Source organism: Corvus hawaiiensis, chromosome 6, assembly GCF_020740725.1.
Source record: "Corvus hawaiiensis isolate bCorHaw1 chromosome 6, bCorHaw1.pri.cur, whole genome shotgun sequence".
Classification (NCBI taxonomy): domain Eukaryota; kingdom Metazoa; phylum Chordata; class Aves; order Passeriformes; family Corvidae; genus Corvus; species Corvus hawaiiensis.
In genome coordinates this window covers 17,539,002-17,559,383 of record NC_063218.1, presented here as the reverse complement: position 1 = coordinate 17,559,383, position 20,382 = coordinate 17,539,002, and the positions used below count along the sequence as shown (strand labels likewise).

At 45.4% G+C, this 20,382-nt stretch overlaps 1 protein-coding gene across 8 annotated transcripts in view; it reads right to left on the bottom strand.

Moving 5' to 3' along the window:
• The window catches only part of FOXN3 (forkhead box N3), a 212,436-nt gene that overhangs the window by 119,619 nt on the left and 72,435 nt on the right, over positions 1–20,382 (bottom strand). For 3 of the 8 annotated variants that reach the window (XM_048305694.1, XM_048305693.1, XM_048305695.1), the window contains one exon: positions 16,134–16,690. In XM_048305694.1, the coding sequence (XP_048161651.1) occupies positions 16,134–16,676 (543 nt within the window). In that variant the 5' untranslated portion in view covers positions 16,677–16,690. Of the gene's footprint in view, positions 1–16,133; positions 16,691–19,288; positions 19,489–20,382 lie in introns of those variants that run through there. The other 5 variants (XM_048305691.1, XM_048305696.1, XM_048305698.1 and 2 more) reach the window with 4 other exon arrangements.

Here is a 20,382-nt window from a genome sequence, read left to right as displayed (position 1 = left end):
ACCCACATCTTGGCAAGAATAGAATTCACAGGTTTATTCATGTTATTTCCTGGGCAGACTAGTTCTACATTAGCAGAGCATTAATCAAAGTCTAAATACTTAAAAAATCCTGACTCAGCATAAATTATTCCTCTATTTAAAAGTCTACCTCATTTTTCCAGATGCCATTCCAAATCCCACAATGATTTTGCTGTTTCATAGAAACAGTAAAGAAAAAGTGAGTTTCCTCAATTTCACAGGAGAGAATCAAAAGGCACGTGAGAGAGGCAGCAGCAGAGAGCCAGACTGCAAACTCACTGAAACAGACCCAGCAGAAATAGGAATGTTCGGGATGCTCTAAGCTGGTAGCAAACAGGATGTGAGCATCAGTCACTGTGTACAGATAACAGGTTATTCAGAATAGCAAGTTCAGGCACAGACTGGGCCTTTTACCCAGTTAGGAAAGAGTGGGAGCAAGGAGGGGGTAAAAAACAGCTTTCAACCTACACACCACAGCCCGGCCTATTTGGGTTTTCCCTGGCTTCTTTTTAACTGAATTATCTCACAAGCAGTCATTTTTCATTTTCAGGTGTGATGTTCACAGGACGCCCCCATGAAACAGGAAGCCTGTGTGTGCTTGTAGTGTACTGAAAGAAGAAATGACAGGCTCCTCAGGAAAACGAGACACTGGACAACCTCAGCAGCACCAGCAGCCCTGAGAAGGGGACTGGGGCACTTGCTGAAAGACACACCATCTACGGAAAGAAGGATTTATGCTTGGCTTGAACAGAACAAGAAGAGAAACAGAGTTTGGAGAAGGTGAGGAGAAAATAAGTTGGATGGAGTCTAGAAACTTCAGGAAAAAAGCTGTGTCAACTTCTACATGGGACTAAGTCACCATCTTCACCTCCCACTCCTCGATGTTTACTAGGAAGCTATTACTCATTCTGATCATTGCATACAAAAAGGCTGTTGATCAATATTGCACAAGGATGATTAGTGATCAGTGCTTAAACATCCGTGTATGAATTTATCTGACTTAACATGCCTGGAGTGGAAGGAAACAGGGAGAAACAACTTCTGAGCAGACTCCAGTAATGAAAATCGACAACTTGCCCAGCATCAGATGATGATGTTGTGAGGAGTTCAGAAGTAACAAGGAAGAGAAGATGTATGATATTCTCAGAAGGTTAAAAAGTTGTTTTCTTCCAAATTATTCATGATCAAATATGCCTTTGAACAAACCTACCATCTAAAGGAAGAGAAAATCTCATTTAGGGATGCCAAAGCAAGGCTATTTTGATGACACAGGTGTCATGCAACCAGGCCTGCTGTGACCTGAGTCACTGCTCCAGGTCTCCTGTGATCTTTTCCTTGATCAGTTTCACACAGGAAGCCTTCATAGCTGACACGCCAAAAATAGCATACAGTTTACGAGTGAAAATCCTGCTTCAAAAAAAGGCTGCAACTTCTTTCTTTTTCAAAATGCAAATGCACTTTCAGTACAGTGCAACGACGACTGAAAGCACTTCCCCTGCATTCCTCAGACAAGTGTTTATGATCAGTTACATTTAGAGATGATGCAGATAGCAAAAAAATGAGAACTAAGGCACGGGGGGTGGGGGGGGGGGGGAACCACAAAAATAGCAATTGGAATTGACTATCTGAAGGTGAAAAGCAACCAAAAACATACAAACACCCCTACAGAGAAAAATGCACAGTGAGAAAATGAAGTCCAAACTGCTGAAGGCCCTATCCAAAGGCTGAACAAAAAAGGAATGGACACCTTATATTGACTCCATTCATCCTACCAATACTGAAACAATTTAGCAGCAGTCATCTTACCTCTCAGAGTTGCATTATGTACTAAATCCTGCTGGAAACCAGTAACCAGCCCTTGAGCATGCTGACGGTGTAAAAACTCACCACTGCTTGCCCCCGCAAGAGGAAGCCAGTTACACCAGCTCCAAAGCACCAGCCCATAAAAAGGGCTGGCTGCTCCAAAGGGTCCTTCTCTCTTCATAGTTGCACCCTACAACCACAAATGCTGACAGCTGCACTGCATGGTGAAGGACTTCTGTAATTAGCGTTTTTTTTGCAAAAGACTCTCTCAGGCAATACCAAACACACCACCAACAGAAGACCTTGAAAGAAACTTGACAGATTACAGCTTTATTGCAATCTCCAGAATCTCGCTTTAATGTTGGTGATTCATAGCATTTTTAGCACGTTGGTATTCTAGATGTTTCTATTAGAAACTCATGAGATGGTGGGGGGTGGAGGGGAGCTGAGCTGGGGGGCAAAACAAAACCTTTCCAGCTGTCTTCATTTCTATAAAAGAGCTTGTAAAAGTTCTTAAAGGCTCTAAAATAAGGCACACAGCCCCTCCCTTCATTGCTTTAAATGACGTGATTTTTAAGCCAATTTCATAACTTTAAAGATACAAATCTCTATATAAATACCCTCCCACACCACTCTTATCATGTCCATGCATATTATTATGCAAACACACCCTTAGATGCTAACATTACTTGGTCTAACTTAAAAGCCATTCAACACAAACAGAAAATTTATTTGGGCAATTGCAAAATTCCCTTCCTTTCCAAACAAAAGCATGTCTTGGTACACAGTGCAAGAAGACTGAAGCTACACATGGCATGGACTGAAAAGCTGTTTAAACCACTCTAGAATGGTTTTATTTTTCACCTGATGACAAACAAGAGGAATCAACAGACAGTCAAAATAGGAAAAAAAGCATGTTTACTGATGAAGCAAGTTCTTCCCCTTTTAAATGAATGTCTAAATTAAAGATTCAAAGTGCCAATCCAACAAGTTTGCAAACCCTGTTTTATAAATAGCAAGGGGAATAAATATAAGATGATGTGGCACACAAGTGGGTAACTCTACCATAATTAAGACACGGACTCTTGTCCTATCAGCCCAAGCCAGCCAAATGCATTTCTGGCATACTGGACTCTACTGGAAGGTGAGTGCAACTTGAGTGCTGGTGAAAGAGCACAAGGTAATTAGCAAAAGTGGTTAGATCATAAGCATATTTACTTTGAAACTAAAATAATGCAAGAATTTTAGCTGGTGGGAGGAAGACATTTTCCTAGCCACAGAAGAAAAGGATGAGAAAGCAAAACCCTTTCTACAACTTCATTGCTACAGATTAAAATCAAAGCTTCCTAAATGATTTTTTTTTTTTTTCCCGAACAAGAATGACAGAAAAAGTTGTCCCTTAATGGAAAGGGTCATAATTACATTTCTGCTTTCCCAAATTCAAAATTAGTCAGCTCTAAAAACTAACAGCAAATGACACATCAAAGCAGACTTGCTAAGCCACGAACAAGGAACTTTACTCCTCCAAACAAATGCAGCACTGCCCAAAAGGCAGTGAAATATTACGGGTGTTTTAGCAAAACTTGAAACAACAAAAAATTAGTCAAAGTGGAGGTGTTTTACTACATTTTAAATGCTGATTTGTTTTGGAAAAAACAAGAGAGGTGGTTCAGGTTAGTTAAGACTCTTAATTTAGAGTCATCTGTTTAGACTAACTGGTAACCAGTTGCGGCAAGACATCTTTTCCAAGGGAACTTTGCAGAGATTAGCTCAGGTGGTTAGAACATGGTACTAATAATGCCACGGTTGCCACTTGGATCCCTGTCTGGGCCATTCACTTAAGAGCTGGGCTTGAAGGTACTTGTGGGTCCCTTCCAACACAGAATATTCTGTGATTCAAGATGTACCACTATGACAGAATCTTGTTTTCCTGGCACAGAGACACAAGCAATAGAAAGCTCTACCCAATTTTTGCTACCATTTTATCTTAAAAGTGTTTGGATGATCTAAAAAAGCAGTGTGACTCTGTAATGCTTTTTTTATATGAAATATATTTATATACACACACATATATACAGATAGATAAAAAAAAAGATTTTAAGCAGAAAAGGGAGGTACATCATAAACAATAAAATTGCTTTTGCCTCAAGAGCTGGGAGTTAGTACTGGACTGAGTCCTCTGTGCAATCTGTCTCCATAATAGCTTCTTTCCTCTTTCTCTGCTATGCAGCTAAAAGTCTAGAAAGTATTACATATCAGTATAAAATTGTAAACTAAACCTACACTCTTTTACAAAAGCAAGGTCTGTATAGTTAGCCCTGAACATTGAAGGGGAAAACCTTCACCTGTATAGAAGAAAGGTAAGAGAGAAAACACAAATAAATTAGTGTAATGAGTAATTACATAACAATAAATGCATTACATTAATTGCCCAAACAGGAAAAAAGATTCTGGACAAGTTCATCCAACTGCTTCAAAGCAAACCACACAATAGTACAAATGCCAGCATTTGTCTCACTCTCAGCCATCTCAGCCACATCCTGACTCTCCAACTTCCCATCTCTCCTAACTGAAGACTGAAAACCTGCACTTTCCATGCACACTATGCATTCCTTCTTACTTCAGCTACACAGGAAAGCCAGCAAACTACTTACACCATCACATCACAAAAAGGTTTTTCACCCAGAGGGTGGTTGGGCACTGGAACAGGCTGCCCAGGAAAGTGGTCACAGCACTGGCCTGACAGAGTTCAAGAAGGGTCTGGACAGTACTCTCAGGCACACAGTGTGATTCTTGGGGAGTCCCGTGCAGGGCCAGGAGTCGGACTCAATGATGCCTTCTAACTCAGGATGACTATGATTCTATTCATGTATAGCCCCTTAGTCCTCAAGTACTTCAGGAAGGGTAGAATTATATAAGAATCATATAATTATTTCCAGTTAAAGTTATTTATAAATATTATGTCTGAAGGGAATTCCTGCAGAACTGAATACCTTTTGGCACAGGGTGTTCACCCAAAGCGTAATTGTAGCTTATACACCAGCAGTGGGCAGTTTTTAAACCTGTCAAACATTCTCTCTGAAAGCCTGCAAAGTGCTCCCAGGAGCAGTGATGATCTCTGGAAGTGCAGTGATTCTGTTTTTCTGGGGCTTGAGAAGGCTGCACGGAACCAGCCACTGCAAAGCAGTGGTACTGAGGAGAATCCTTCAAATACAGCTTTTCCTGCATGGGAAGGACTTTAGTCCTAAGGATGAAGATCTTGTCCTTGCAAGGTCTGTCTAGTTCTTCTCAACTATTTTAAGAAAAGATATCTAATTGTAGAAGTGCTACATTTATTACATTCTGAACCACTAACCTTAACAGTGATGTTTAACACCCCTCCCGCTAATGTAAAACCAAGACATTTCATGAATGATTTCCCTATTTTTACTGACGCATGCAGAACCTACAAGAGGTAAGCGTTCCCACTCTCCACACTAAAGGGTGAGGAAAAGAGACAAAAATATGTAAATGAAAGCTTGAGATAAGGTATGCCAGCAACTAACCCTAGTCTTGCATTAACCCCCACAGCCCCTGCAAGTTGCACTGTAGACACTTTTTTTCAACTGTAAAGTCAGAAATACATTTTATATTAGTTGCTTCATCTCAGTGAGTACCTTCCCACAGGTAGGCAGCTGTGGGATCTCATAAACATAGCTGTGGAGCACAGGCTAATTTTCTGCTCAAAGCCTGAATGAGTGTGAATTCACCATTCAAGTAGATTCTCTTATGCAAAATCCCATCAATAAGTTTCTGCTCTACGTACTGCCACAGACAATTCTCCATGCCATTGAGACTTCCCTGCACAGAAGCCTGTTCGTGCCTCTGCTTACCAACAGTCGTCATTCAGCAAGTTACACTGGTGCTTCAAAATCCTGAGAGCTCTCAGCTAGTGGTAAATTGCTACTCTTCACTGCTGCAATGAAATATAGCAATTCAGCATGCTGTAGATAGTGTTTTGGTATCTTAAGTCACTGGCTAAGGGCAGCAATTTGGTTTCTTTTCTACTTCAACAAGAAAAAACCCACTCACATGTAAGATCCTTAGAATGAGTCCTCCCACAAATTCCTACACTAGTTCCCAGGACTGTTTCCGTAACAGTCTGAACGGAATGTGAAGAACTAAACAGAAATAAATTAATTTAACAAAATTAATTAATTAAAACATACTGTCTTCAAAATTATTATTATGGATAACTAAGCAGGATCCAGAGGCATCATTTATGGCCACATCAGCTACTTTCCACAGCCCTCAGTCCCAGTTCTGTTGTTGATACTCAAGAGTAAATCAAAAGCAGCTTTTGTGAAGTCAGGAGTCCAAACCAGTGGGAGAACAAAAAAAAAAAAAAAAAACCAAACAAGTAATGTTTCAGGCTAAGAAGGGCCAACAATGACCCACAAAAAATTCAGGAGGAAAAAAAGCTGTATGCCAAAGCAGGAAGGTCACTCCCTTTCTTTTTCTCTCCCCTGTTGCTTATCTTACATGACCTCTATCACTGATGAGACTGACACCAGAAATTTAGGACTCTTTTAAAGCCAGTTTTGTTGCCAGCATGTAGATAAACCTTGTCAGCATCGAGACTTTTATAAATGTACTTATTCTCCAGAAAGGATAACCACTGTTTTATTGCCATTGCAATAAATGGCCACACACAGCAGTGACAATGAGCATGTGGTAAGTGCACTCTCCCAACTACCAGACATCTCAGCAGCTCCAGCCACTTGATCACTAAGATCTGAAGGCTGTAGGCTAAGAGGAATCATGGACACGATGGCATGGCAGAGCCAAAGTATTCTACACCCTCTTGAGTAATTAAAGGTGAGAATTGCTGTGAGCTTCAGTCCTGGATGCTAATTTTGTTCACAGGGAAAATATCTCAGGAAGCTCTTGCTAAAAGCAGCACACCTGAAGAAAGTGTTTCTTGCCCTCACCTATGAGGCCATTTAGTCCCAGGGCAGCCAGACTGCTGAAACCACCCACAGAGCCACTCTCCAACAGCAACATGCCTGGTCCTCCAGAACAGCCGGCTTTGCCTCCACTATTAAAGAAAGCATACGGTATTACTTCTGTGCCTGAATTCTTCCAAGCCAGAGAAAAGACACACATGAATTAAGTCCAAAAAACTAAGCTACAAGACTGAATAAAGCATCCAGGCACATATTCAGGATGCACTTTACCTTTAAGGGTGTCAGAGCTCAAGTGTCAAGGACAGGGACTCGTAAGTGCACCTGAACCAACCACCCATGTTTCTCTGTTGCTTGTCAATGAAGCACTGCCAGACAAGCAATTTTGGCAATTCCTCTCTTCCCCAGCCCACCCATAATCATTTCTTATCTCTGGAGCTGAGAGGGTACCCCAATTTTAGCCAGCTCTGAGACACTGGAGCAGGTGGCGAACAGTTGGGGGACGGAACTTAAACTAAGCGGGAACTCAACTGAATGACAGATGTTAGGAAGCTAAATAGCTTTTTCCTTGAGACCAAAATTTAACTACTGAATCGTAACAAGCCAGTTGCTACTACTGAAGAAAGCAAAATCTCACTGTTTCTAAACTACTTAAAAACTGACAAACTAAAAGTACCACAAAATCAGCAAGATTCTTACGTATCTCATAAAAATGAAGTTTCCCCAATATCTTCCTTTACCTAGAAGACCTTTACCAGACTTGTATTGGTTAAAAATACCAGACTATGTATCAAAACATAAAAGCAAATTACTTAGAGAGAAAAAGCTCTATTATCTTAAAAATACATATAAGCATGGGCCACATCTTTCCCTAGATGCTTGCTAAGCAAAACTTAACCTGAGGCAGGCACATGGGGCTTTTTTCTTAAACAAATCTGTGTTCACAAGAGTAACTGAATAGAATCATAGAAGGGTTAGGGTTGGAAGAGACCTCAAACATGATCTGGTTCCAACTCAGTCACCACGTGCAGGGACACCTTCCACTAGACCAGGTTGCTCAAAGCCCCATCCAGCCTGGCCTTGAACACTTCCAGAGATGTGGCACCCACAGCTTCTCCGGGCAACCTGTGCCAGTGCCTCACCACTCACACAGTAAAGAATTTCTTCCAAACATCTAATCAAAATCTCTCAGTTTAAAACTGTTCCCCCCATGTCCTGTCACTCTCTGCCTGTATAAGAAGTCCCTCTCCCTCTTAAAAAAGAGTGCCCTTTAGGTACTGGAAGGCTGCAACAAGGTCTTTCTGTAGCCTTCTCTTCTCCAGGCTGAACAGCCCCAGTTCTCTCAGCCTGTCTTCATGAGACATGCTTCTGCCCTCTGATCATCTTCATGGTCCTCCTCTGGACCTTCTTCAACAGGTCCATGTCCTTCCTATGCTGTGGGCCCTAGAGCTGGATGCAGCATTGCAGGTGGGGTCCCACAAGAGCAGAGGGGCAGAATCTCCTCCCTCACCCTGCTGGCCACGCTGCTTTGGATGCAGCCCAGCAGAGAGTTGGCTTTCTGGGCTGCAAGCACGCATTGCTGGCGCATGTCCAGCTTTTCAGCCATAAGAAGCTCCAAGTCCTTCTCCGCAGGGCTGCTCTCAATGACTTCATCTCCCAGTCTGAGCTCATGCCTGGGATTGCCCCGACCCAGATGGAGCACCTTGCACTTGGACTTGCTGAGCTTCATGACATACTGCTTTGTTATAGCTACATGCAGTGCTTGCACCATGACCTCATCCAGCAAGTCTGCCCAGTCTTGCAATGACAGAAGTTAACTACTTTTATATGCTAACCCACCACTGACCAACATACAAATGACAACCAGCCAAATTAAAAAGTCACACAGGGTCCCTTGTTCCTAAGGAGTTTGCCTTATGTTATTCTATACCATTCATTTATATTAACTAGATTTATGATGAAGATACAGCAATCAGCTGAAAATAACACAGAAGGGGCAGGTATAAGCAACCTGCAGACTGCCACCCAGAGCCCACCAGGCCAGTTGTGTGAATGACTTTACCAATAACACAGTCGTGCTGCAGGACTGAACTAAGGTTCAGTGGGGACACAGTAACTGCCTGAATCCAGAGCAAAGAAAGGAAATTTCTACCGCAACTCAAAGGCTACTTCAGGCTGCCTGAAGAGTATTCTCAACTCCTCAATTATTTTCAACTGCTGAGTTATGACCAAGACTTTTAAATGTTTTTTCTCAAGGTCTTCATCCAGGAAAAGAAGCCACACAGCACAAATTGCTGGGCTCTTTCAGACAACGTACAACACCTCCCTTTTAGAAAAGGAAGGAGGAAGTCTAAGGGACACGTATTTAGTAATTAAAATGGATTCTTTTATGTTTTGCCAAAGAACTGAAGTGCAAGACAGAAGCGCATACACTCAGCCACACCGGCAAGCCCAGTTCACCGATGTTCAGCTACAACCAGAGTTAGCATGGCCACCATCGTGGGCCTGGTGCTCAGGGGCATGTCTTGCCACATTCACTAATAGACATGTAAAAGTGCTCCTGTGTGCCCACATCCTTCAGCCCGTCATCAGCAAGGCCTCCTGTGCTCAAGCCAGAGTGCAGCTCCAGGATCTGTGCTTCTTTTGCTGGCAGTGACAACAGCACTTCATTATCTCTCTGACAATTGGAAAGAAACATAGGAGGTGATGAGGACATAATGACAGCAGCATGGATAAAGCCTGACAATTGATTTTATAGACATCCTTTCCTCTTCCATAACAGCTTTTCAGAGGATGCACAGCACAGGTTCACACAGAGCCACCTCTACTGCCAAAATTAAGAACCTTGGGCAATACAGAGAAACAAATCTTGAAAAAACACACGTGCACACATCCTGGTGCAGCTTTTGTAGAACCATTTCACCCATATCTTATGGACCCGATCGAGCACCAAGCATGTACCTGACTGAACGTATTCAAGCAGCCCCACTGGTTTAAGTGCAGCCTGTGCTCTCAAATATAAGAGCATCCCTCACCCCTTCCCTTCCCAATCTTCTCCCCCTGTCACCAGGTCAACTCTGAGCTGGCTGGAAGCCCCAGGCACAGCTTCATGCCAAATTAAACAGAGCTGAGCCCATGGCCTGTGCTGACACTGGTGTTCCTCTGACCACAGTAACCGTGAACTAAAAAAGGAGCTGAAAATGAATCCAGCTAAATTAGCCCAATGAAAAATAACCCAAACTAAACTATACAAAGAGTTTTCAGCCTGCTCATTACATAGTGACACATGTGCCAGTAGGAACTGAAGAGGGGCTTGCAATACAGCCCCAGATCAATTCCACCTCCCAGGAAAGGGAACAGGCAGCCAGGTTCATCAGGGTTCATGCAGGAGAACGGCAGCCCAGACTTTGATCACTTTAAATCTGCTGTAAAACACTAAGAAGAGTCACTAACACAGGCCACTTGAACAACAAACAGCACAGTCCTGCTCCTAAAGGGAAAACAAAACAAACATCTCCAGCAGAAGAAAGCCTCCCATTGCATTTAAACTTCTGTTCTCATTTTGCCTTAACCTTTACCTTGTGGCAGGGACTACATCCATTACCCCACCAAGCAGTCATGCATCATGCAGCTGCCAGCCCTTCTTCTGTAAGGAATGGCTTGTCTCAGCAATCCCAACTGGCAATCCCCAGCCTCCCCATCATCTCTACTCCCCCTGTCAGCACAACTATTAGCTGGACTGCACTGTGACCTGAATTGAGGAATTAAGATGAAAAGCAACACAAGAATTAAAAGAAGAGGGAAAGGTATAAATCCAGTCAGATCAGTTGTTCGTCACAGAAACACAAAAGTTCACGTGCCACGAAGGTAGTGGAGCAAACAGTCACAAGTGAGGGAATGCAAACACAGCTGAGAAATGGACTCATCAACCTCACCACGGCCCAAGCCCAGTGGTAAAGAGCAGCTCACTCCTGATTTCCCATGCTCTTTCAGTAATGCTTAACACACTTTGCATCATCTTTGCTGTGGGTGATGAGCACAGACAGGGCACCTTACTCCAGTTTATTTAACCTAAGTGGCCAATCTCTTCTGGTAGGTCAATGGCCTGTCACTGTGCAACCAACACCTCAGTTACGCAGCAGGGCACCTGCCCGCAGGCTATCTTAACCAAGAGGAAGATAACACAAATACCTTACATATAAGGTTCAGAGGAATCCCTGGATATTGCCAGCTCTTCATCATTACTTGAAAATAACTGCTTATGCTTTCTACAGCTCTAAAACAGTTAATTCAGGCAGATTCCAGTGCAAAGAGTTAGCTCTGATGTAAAGTCAAGCAGCTGGAAGCCAGTGAAATGAAGAGTGTTATTTCCATGCACAGCTTTAGGAAATCTATTATTTAAATATTCTGAATGATTCTGGGGTTTGCAATTCAAAAACAAAAGGGAAAGGATTCAAGAAGAGGTCTCCATAAATTGTCTAATATCTTGAAACTCCATTTACAGAATGGTTCTAGACTTTTATGATTTCTCTAGAGATGACCCTTGTTTCTCTGCATACCAATTTGAGGAGAAAATTTCTGATATTAGAGAGCTTTTTGGTATGACAGACAGAAATATAAGAAAATGCATTTCAAGTTAAACTGGACAAATTCCAGTTTAAAACCACAAAATATCCTTTTAATAATTAAAGAAACTAACAGTTGCACCAGCTTATTTAGGACATTAATTTATTAATGGCATCAATATCACCTGAAGCCTTTAACGTGAATCTGAGGGGTTGTTTTGTTGGGTTTGGTTTTTGGTATTTTTTCACTTTTGCTTCCCAAACCATTATAACTGCAGTGAAATTCTGACACTTCTGTTATTTGGATCAGTCTAGGTGATAAAAGTAAAAACAGAGGAGATTGTTCTATTCCCTTTCACAGGAAACCTTCTCAACAATATTAAAAGAGGGAGGGCAGGGTCCCATCTCCCTCACCTTTGTGCATATGCAGATTGGATTAGGAGATTCTAAGAAAGAACATGCAGGGCCCTTTTCCTCTCATTCCGTCTAGTACTGATCTTTCCACAGGATTTTACCTGTCAAAACCCCAGACATTATCGTATCAGAGGAGAGACACTTGCAAGAGGCACTCCTGAAAAGTCTCCTGTGCCCAAAGGGGTTCCCCACGGCTCCTGTCAAGATGCCCTGGCAGAGCACTTATGAGAGACAGTGCATTAGATGAGGACAAGTTAGACATCAGCTCTCGCAAAGCTCAAGGACCACTCGGGAGTCCTCAGATCTCAGAGCCTGCTCCAGACAGAGGAGGAGCCTGGCTGGATCTCCATGACCCAGTTATGGACCACGTACTTCTAAGAATAACTTCCACATCAAGCGAGGAGAATTTTCTTCTCCCATCCCCATAAACATATCCTTTACCCTCATTACATTTTTATTAAGATGTCCCTCAGCATAAGTGCCAAATAAACCTTTCAGATGCTTGAATTTCTTCAGCGTGCACACAGCCAGAAGCATGTGTGTGCTTCCCTATCTCAGACAACGCAGTGCAGACACAAAGAGGAGTCCTCTTGATAGGATGGATGCCCAAAGAAGCACAGAGCAGGGAAAAAACAGCAGAATAGCAGAGAGGAGCAAGGGGACAAAAGCTCCAACCTTTATAACCACAGGCTGTTCACAGAGACAAAAATACTGCAGCGAAGCCAGCAAGGTCAAACATCATTTCCCCTCATCTGATAACGATGACTGAGGAAGTTTGAATTCATAAAAGGCACAGACATCACACACCCTGGAAAGACAATCCTACCAGCCTTTGTTCAAAGCAGGAATCTCTATACGAATAAATCAGATTTTCAAGGGAGGCAAAAATAGGTCTTGTAACAAAATTTTTCAGCCGCCCCTTAGCTCAAACAGCTCTAGTGGGCATAGCTATAATCACAGCAAACCTACATAATGGGTCTGAACTAGCTTAGCCCTTTCCCTGCAAGCAGAGAAGCTGCCACATCAGTAACTCCGTTGCTACGGCAACTGCTTACTTTCCATATCAACTGCAAACTCGTTGCTATGGAGACACATATACAAGAAAAATTCCTCTCTATAGCCAAGGACCAGATGGTAGGGAAGTCATGGACTAACGGGCTGTACTAAGTGGGACACAGACTACAGGACATTTAGATCTGTATGTTCACAATAGGATTAATCTGAACAAGTGAATTCACAGGTCTGGCAGTACAAACAAAGCCAGGGAACTCCGCATCTACTCCCCATCATGTGATAACTTCATACTCTGGCCAACTATTATTAAACTGCTGAGCTCAATGCAAAGAGGTTTGTACAATCAAGGGCTCAGCATTTTCCCTTCTTCCACCCAGCTCTCTGTCTCAACCCAGATCAGCCTCATCGCAGTTACACTAACAGCCACGCTTTTGGTTTGCCAGGTAAGCCTGATGGCACTGCAGCTGAAATGGAATAGCAGCAATGTAAAAACAAATCCTCTTTTCCCAGCATTCCACACCAGACTTAAAGCACCAGGACAGGGCAAGTCAAAAACCACAATGGGGATGAAGCCTGTCTTTTTTTTTCCTCTCTGTTACAATGATCTCGCATCAGGAAATTCAAGCATTCATATGCAGGCAGAAAAAGCTGCAGACTATTAGATGCATATTTAGCCCCATGAATATAAACTAGTGAAACTCAAGACTGAGAAAACTACTATGCAGAGGGAATTCAAAAAAGAATTAAGTGTTCAGCAGAACTTTTTTTAGAAAAACGATTACTGAAAGGCTACATAAACAAACACTGGAAAGCACAACTATGAGAGGAAAAGCTTCTAGCTTTTCACGAAGTGTCAATGCACATCAACCGGGAAATGCCTGCAATTCCCAGCACTGATTAACTCCTTCCCTCCATACTGTACATGTTTCAGAGCCCATCTTGTTAGCATTTCATAACATGCCATTTGCTAAATGCTGAGGGTTTTTTTTCATGCAAAACCAGTAAAACAGGCAGACTCCAAACCTGCAATTTGCAAAAACTGTCTGCAAAGGAGAAGCAGCATAAAATGATTCCTTACAGATGAAAGCCCCTCTTTCCCCTGCCCCAAGCCCCATACCAAAACCAGAGAACCCTTTAGATGGACACCTTCCTTCCGAACAGCAGAGGTATTTGCTGCAAGGTACCAAATCAACCCCAAGTGTGCGTGGACACACACGAAGGCATTTTTGAAGCCATCAGTTGACATTTACTGCTTTCCAAGTCCGCAATTAGCTGTCAAGCACCTGATTCAGCAACTCTGACCAAGGGCCAATTCTGAACTCAGGACTCTGTCTGCCACATCCCTTGGCCAGGACACAGGGAAAAACCCAGCAGGGGACTTGAATGACCTGCTGTGGTGCATTTTACATTTGAGATTCCCATCTCATTCACCTTAAAGCTGGCTAGCTGCAGTTACTAGCATCTTCGGGAAGTGCAAGAAATTCTTTCTCATAATCTGAGATTTTCCAGGAATTAATAAAACTCCACCCTGTTATTCATACAGGCAAGGCCTCCCACCACACCTTGTTGTCTAGCTGTGTAACCATGGCTGTAACCACGAATTTGAGACGTGGGTGACCAGTCATGCATTGTGCTGCGCCACCTCCCCACGGAGCAGTAGTGCAGTGTGGTATTGTTCAGATGAGCTCAGTGGACCGCCGGATACTTCACAGAAAGACATGGAGACAAGTTCCTCATAGGAAGGAAGCTGAAATCTGAATAGTCAACTTGTAAACAGAGGAAGAGGGACAGAACAGAACACAAATGGCAGTGTCAAACACACGCCTTGCCAGTTACAGTATTTTGGTGGTTTTTTAAGTGCATTGTGTGAAGATTTCGTACAATCTGGGACGGGGTCATAAAAGTCTGGTGTGGCATTTATTATTACAGTCTCACTTCCAAACCAGAATTTAAAACTCTGGCTTACACGAAACAAGATCCAGTTCAGGAACAGGTTTTTTTAGTCTCACACACAAGCTTCCACAGCAAATAACTGATAAAAATACCAACATACAGTGTGTGATCAGCAATATGGGGACAGTGGATTCCAGGTAATAATACTTTTTAAAAAGAAAGAAAAGGAAAATAGATGTGTCAATCCTTTTAAAAATGAAAGCTCCATAGAAAAGAAAGTTAACTCATCTAAAATGAAAAGTTGCTAGTTTAGGATAGAGTATGACTCCTCCTCTAGAGTTACTTGAGCTTCTATTCCACAGCTTTTAAAGTTAAATTGCACACAAAATAGGGAGAACAGCACCACCAAGAGAAGTCTAGTTTCAGGGTAACAAGTTACAAGACAATCCCAGCATTTATCTCACTGAGATACAAAAGCTGAGTGCATCTATTGTTTCTGCCAGGGGGAAGTGTTCACTTTCTGATCTTCAGCCAATTTTAGAGACAGACCATGAGTGATGTGATTTTACCTATTTATTTCCCTAACCTGTGAGAAGGCCTCTGAAATTAATCCGCAAGCTGGTATTTTTATCAATATACTCATACTTTGCCAAAGATTCATCCAGACCACTGCTTCTTGAGAAGGTCCCCTTCAGAAATTGATTCCTGATCCCAGGCAGACTGATGGAGTAGAAGGCTGCCCCCACTGCTCCGCTTGCTTCCCCATTCCCTTACACATAGCCTCTCTTCCTGCAGACGCTGCTGGGAAATCAGCAATGAACCCAGGAGACAACAACCGAGATCCAAAAGCAAAGATGTGCTCCCAGGGCTTCTGCTCTGCACCAGCTGAAGTTACATGACCCCAAAGAATGCCAGGAATTTTGGTGAATGGTAACCTTCAGTTTTGATGCCAGACCTGTCTCCTCTCTTTGAAGAGTCTCTCTAAAACCTGCTTGAAATGCAACAGAGCTTCATCAGCATTATCCTCCTTGTGTAAAAGAAAGAAAAGCTTTTTTGGGTTACAACACAGACCAGGGCAATAGAGATGGACTCTTACATAAGGCATACCCTTTCACTATACATTTGTATAAGCCAAGAACAGCAAGCAGCCCATTTATAACATGATTACATTCATCTAGTATAGCTGGAAACCATTACCACAGCATGATAACTAAAAACAGTATTTAACCATTATGCATGAAGACACCAGCTGGGGGGAAAAAACACACACACACACACAGAGCACTTTCTTAAAGATGTCTAGACAATGAATTTAATAAAATCAGAATGCGCAATGCTAAAGAAATGCTGGCTCTCTGAACTTAATCAACTATGTTACCAGGCACAGAGTTGCACATTCTGTATTTCACTGTTAAGGACATATTCTGGGATTAGCAGGTGAATATTTTCAGAGCCAGATAGGTTCCCATAGTTCCAAACTCACCTGACTTCGGTCTTTGTCCACTTTCTTAAAACACTTATTCAAGGATAGATTATGTCTCACAGAATTTTTCCATCCAGTGGGCGCATTTGCAAAATATGGAAAGTGTTCCAAGATCCAGTTGTATATATCCTTTACGGGCAGTCTTTTGGTTGGTGAATCCTCAATGGCCATAAATATGAGGCAGCTAAAGGAATAAGGAGGTTTGCAGTTGGGGTTCTGCTTGGCATCGTAGGGCATGTCAGAGTGGGCAGGAGACGGCGGCGTGTCATCACCGATGTCCTGAACAGGGCTAACGCTCCGTAACACTGAGTCCCCAAAGCTTTTCAGCAAGTTCTTACTCTCATGTAACCAGTTCAAATTAGTTAGTTCTTCATCTTCCATGGCCCCTCTATCTAATCTGATGGCAGGCAAAGAGAAATCTAGGTCCTCGTCATCGTGAAGTGCCTTTGATAAATCGCTATCTTGATAATGCTGGCTCAATCCACTGGGAACGCTTATTCCTGAGCCTTCTGGCTTCTTACTGGGAGGCATGACTGGACCCATTTAGACAGCAGCTCCTGGGAGAGTAAATCCAAAGAAAGGGAGAAGGAGAGAAAAGTTAGCTCATAAAAAGGTCCTGCGTAACATTTTGACAGCTTTTCCCTAACTGGTCACTTGGCTTTTGCCATCTGTATTAAACATGACAGTTTCACATAATACTCATCCACAACTGCTAACTAAAATAATCTAAAGTCAGCACAAGGGAAGAAATTTCAGTCGATGAGTTAAGACGATAATCCAGATACACCTCAGTTCTGCTTCATGTATGTGAAGTCCCACAGAGGAAATCTCAAAGACGTATCTCTTTAGTGATAAAGAGGTGTTTTCAAACCATTGAATACTCCAATTGTAACACTTTAATAAGCATGTGAACTAAAAAAAAAAAAAGTAAGAGTGACTTAAGGCCAGTTGCTTCAGATTAATTTCAGCTGTTTCACGTTTGAGGACAACACAATAGCACCACGATTATAATCACTCTGGCTAAAGGCTGAAGCAGACAAACATCCTTGGTTTGTCTGACTTGGTTGTACCAAAACTCAGAAATGAGAGCAAACCAGCAAAGTCAGGAGAAGGCAAGAGGGAAAGCAACACCCAGTAGTTCAGGGGACATGGGGAAACAAGTGCCAGAGCAATAGAGTACTTTAAAAATGTATGTAAACAGAGAAGATTTTAACATAAGCTGAACTGTATTTCAAACATGGTAGAAAACACGAGTCAGAAGGACTGCTTGTGATGCTCAACAATGGCTTATGAGAGGTGGGATGAGCTGCTGATGGTACTGCACCAGCAGGCCCTGGAGGGACACCTGTGAGCAGTAATATTTGGGATGACCTGAGTGTTTCAGAAGCAAACTGAAGTTGGGCCCCTGCCCAACTCAAGAGAAGCAGATGAGCCCAGCAATTCTACTTCAGAAGCAGGAAACAGGCTCCCTTAGCTTCTACATACAGTCAAACTGCCAGGAATTAAGTCTGGAGATGTGAACAGAAGTGGAACAAAAACTGAACAGAGTTAATAACAGAATTTAAAAGGACAAAATTTTCTGCACAAACACTGAACACGAACATAATGACTTCCTGTACCTAAAATATAACCTCAGCAGTTACCTGAAGTCATGCAGTCACACAAACGATACCATAAATGAAAGGCAAAAAAAGCTACAGGTAACAACAGAATAAACTATCTATCTGCAGGGAAAAATAGAGCAACACAGCCATTATGGGCAAGAGGAATAATGGACTTTACTTTAGCTGTCATAAATGCGCAAGAATGAAAACTTTTAAGTTCCTTGGGTCTTTCTATAAACAAGTTACACAAAAGCAGACATTACTAAAAATGAAACACACAAAACTTTTCTGCACAGAAGCCCATCAATACACTCAACATGCTCAGTGAAAATGTGCAGTTTTACGTGAGTAAGTATGTGGAAAAGGAAAAAATACTAATGCAGACATAAACACCAGGAGGCCAAACTTGAGTCGGCCCCACTTCCTAGCTTTCAAAACTGCATCCAGCGCAAGCAGAAGGTAAACAAGGCAATCGCCAGCGTGCAGGGGCACTGGCATTGCCTACCTACGCTGCACACTCAACTTTGACTCCAAATGGAAGTTCCGTCCCATGAGCTTCTAAACAGGAAAATTATATGATGGCTGACAGTAAAGTAATTTAATTGCACTGTTGCTATGACAACATGCTGCTCTCTTTCTGTTTAATTTCCTTATTTGCCAGTATCCTCCCAAAGGGCCGTATCACTTCATGATTTTTTTCCCGTCTCTCTTTCCCCGCTCCAGGCAGCGGGGTGACCGGGGGGCCGCAGCCCCGCGGAGTCCCCTCGGGCCGGCACGGAGAGCCGGCAAGGAAGTCCGGCGGAGCCCGGCCGAAGAGCGGCTCCCAGCGGGGCCGCCGCGGGCAGGCGGGGTGCTCGGGGCTGGCCCCGCGGCGGCGCGGCCCGACTGGGGCCATACGTGGGGGTTATGGGGGGACTGCCGGCGAGGCCCGTGGCGGCTGCAGCGGCGCCCCACCGGCAGACAAAAGAGCGCTGGTCACGGGCGAGCCCACGGCCGGACGAAGGCGTTTAACCCGCGGGAGCTCCGGCGGACGCGCTCCGCACACGCGCCCGCCGCGGCCGGGGGGGGGCGCACCGGGGCGGGCCCCCCGCCCGCGCTCCCACCGCACCCGCCGCGCGGGGGGGGGCGCGCGCCCATTGGCCGCGGCCGCAGCCAATCAATGGCGTTGCCACGCGACCGGAGCTGCTCGGGCCGGGCGGCGCGCGCCGCGCACCCCGCCACTGCCGGCCAGGTGTCACCGGCCCGCGCGGCCCCGCGCGCCCCGCTGCACGTGCGCGCGCGTGCCCCGAGGTCCTCGCCCGGGCGCTGCCGGGACCCCCGGCGGGAACGGCTCGGGCCGGGCGCGGCCCCGCGGCGCGGGCACGGCCGGGCTCGGCGGGGTCACGGCGGCGCGCACGCCGGGCCGCGCACCAACTCCCGGCCAAGTTGTGGCGCCGGGCCGGGCCGGGCCGAGCCGGGTGGGACTGCACCGCGCCGCTCCCCGCGGCCGGTCCGCACCGCCCCGCGCAACCCCCAACAACAACAACAACAACAGCAACAACAATAACTTACCTGGCGGGGGGCGGCGGTTTCACCGCGGTCCCTTCATGGCAACGGCACAAAGTTTCATCTGACGGAGCCGGGCATGGCGCGCCCCCGCCTCAGCCCGAGCCCCGGGGGTGCCGCGGGGGTCCCGGCGCACGGGGCTCCGCCGCCTGCATGGGGCCCGCCCGCCCTACGCCCGCCCCGCGCTCCCGACGGGCAGCGGTCCGCCTCGGTGCGAGCCCGAGAGCGAGAAATTGTTTCCACTGCAAACAAAAAAGGCGACACATGACCACGGAGGGAGGGGAGAGAGGGAAAACGTGGGCTGGGCCATCCGCGACGGGAGAAGCCGCGGAAGGGAGGGCCGCCGGCGGTGGGGGAGGGCGGTGGTTCCTGCCGGCCGGCGGCGGGGACCCGGCCGTGCCCTCCCGCAGGGCGCCCGCCCGGCGTCGGGGTCGTGCGGGGCCGGCGGCGCTGGCCGGGGGCGGGCGGGTGTCCGCGGTCGGGCGGGAGGCGCTCGGGAAGTCTCGATGCGCGGAGAATCGGCAGCCGCGGCGCTCCCACTTGTGAGAGTCTCCTTTCCCCCACCCGGCCAGGCCGACCCCGGCTGAACCGCGATGGACACCGGGGGCACCGACGAGCCCCAGGAGCCCACGGCTTAGCACAGCGGAGCCCTGCTTGTACCTCTCCCGCAAGAGGAGCGGGGGAGGTATCTTTCAACACCTTCCCAGTGGGCAGGTAACTCCTGCCGGCCCGGCGGCGCAAACGAGTCCGCCGGCCGGCGCCAGGCACCTGCCCCGCTGTGTGAGCGGGAGCCGGGCCGTGCGGGGCTGTGCGGGCAGCGACAGGCGCGGGATCCCGCAGGGCGGCTCTGCCGCTGGCTCCGGGCATCGTGAAACTGCGGCCACTGCTGAGGGTCGGTCTTCCCGGTGGACAGTAAAGAACGGTGTTGCAGAAATCTGCAGTACCTGACGACGGGGGAGGGAAAAAATATTTCCTGAAGGAAATCTGCTTTAAAAGAAGGCTTGACTCAATTACGAAAAATGGTGCATTTTCCCCTCTGCTATCATACCCTGACATAACCAGTATTAACTTGAGTAAAAACCCCTTGCCATCAGTTGAAT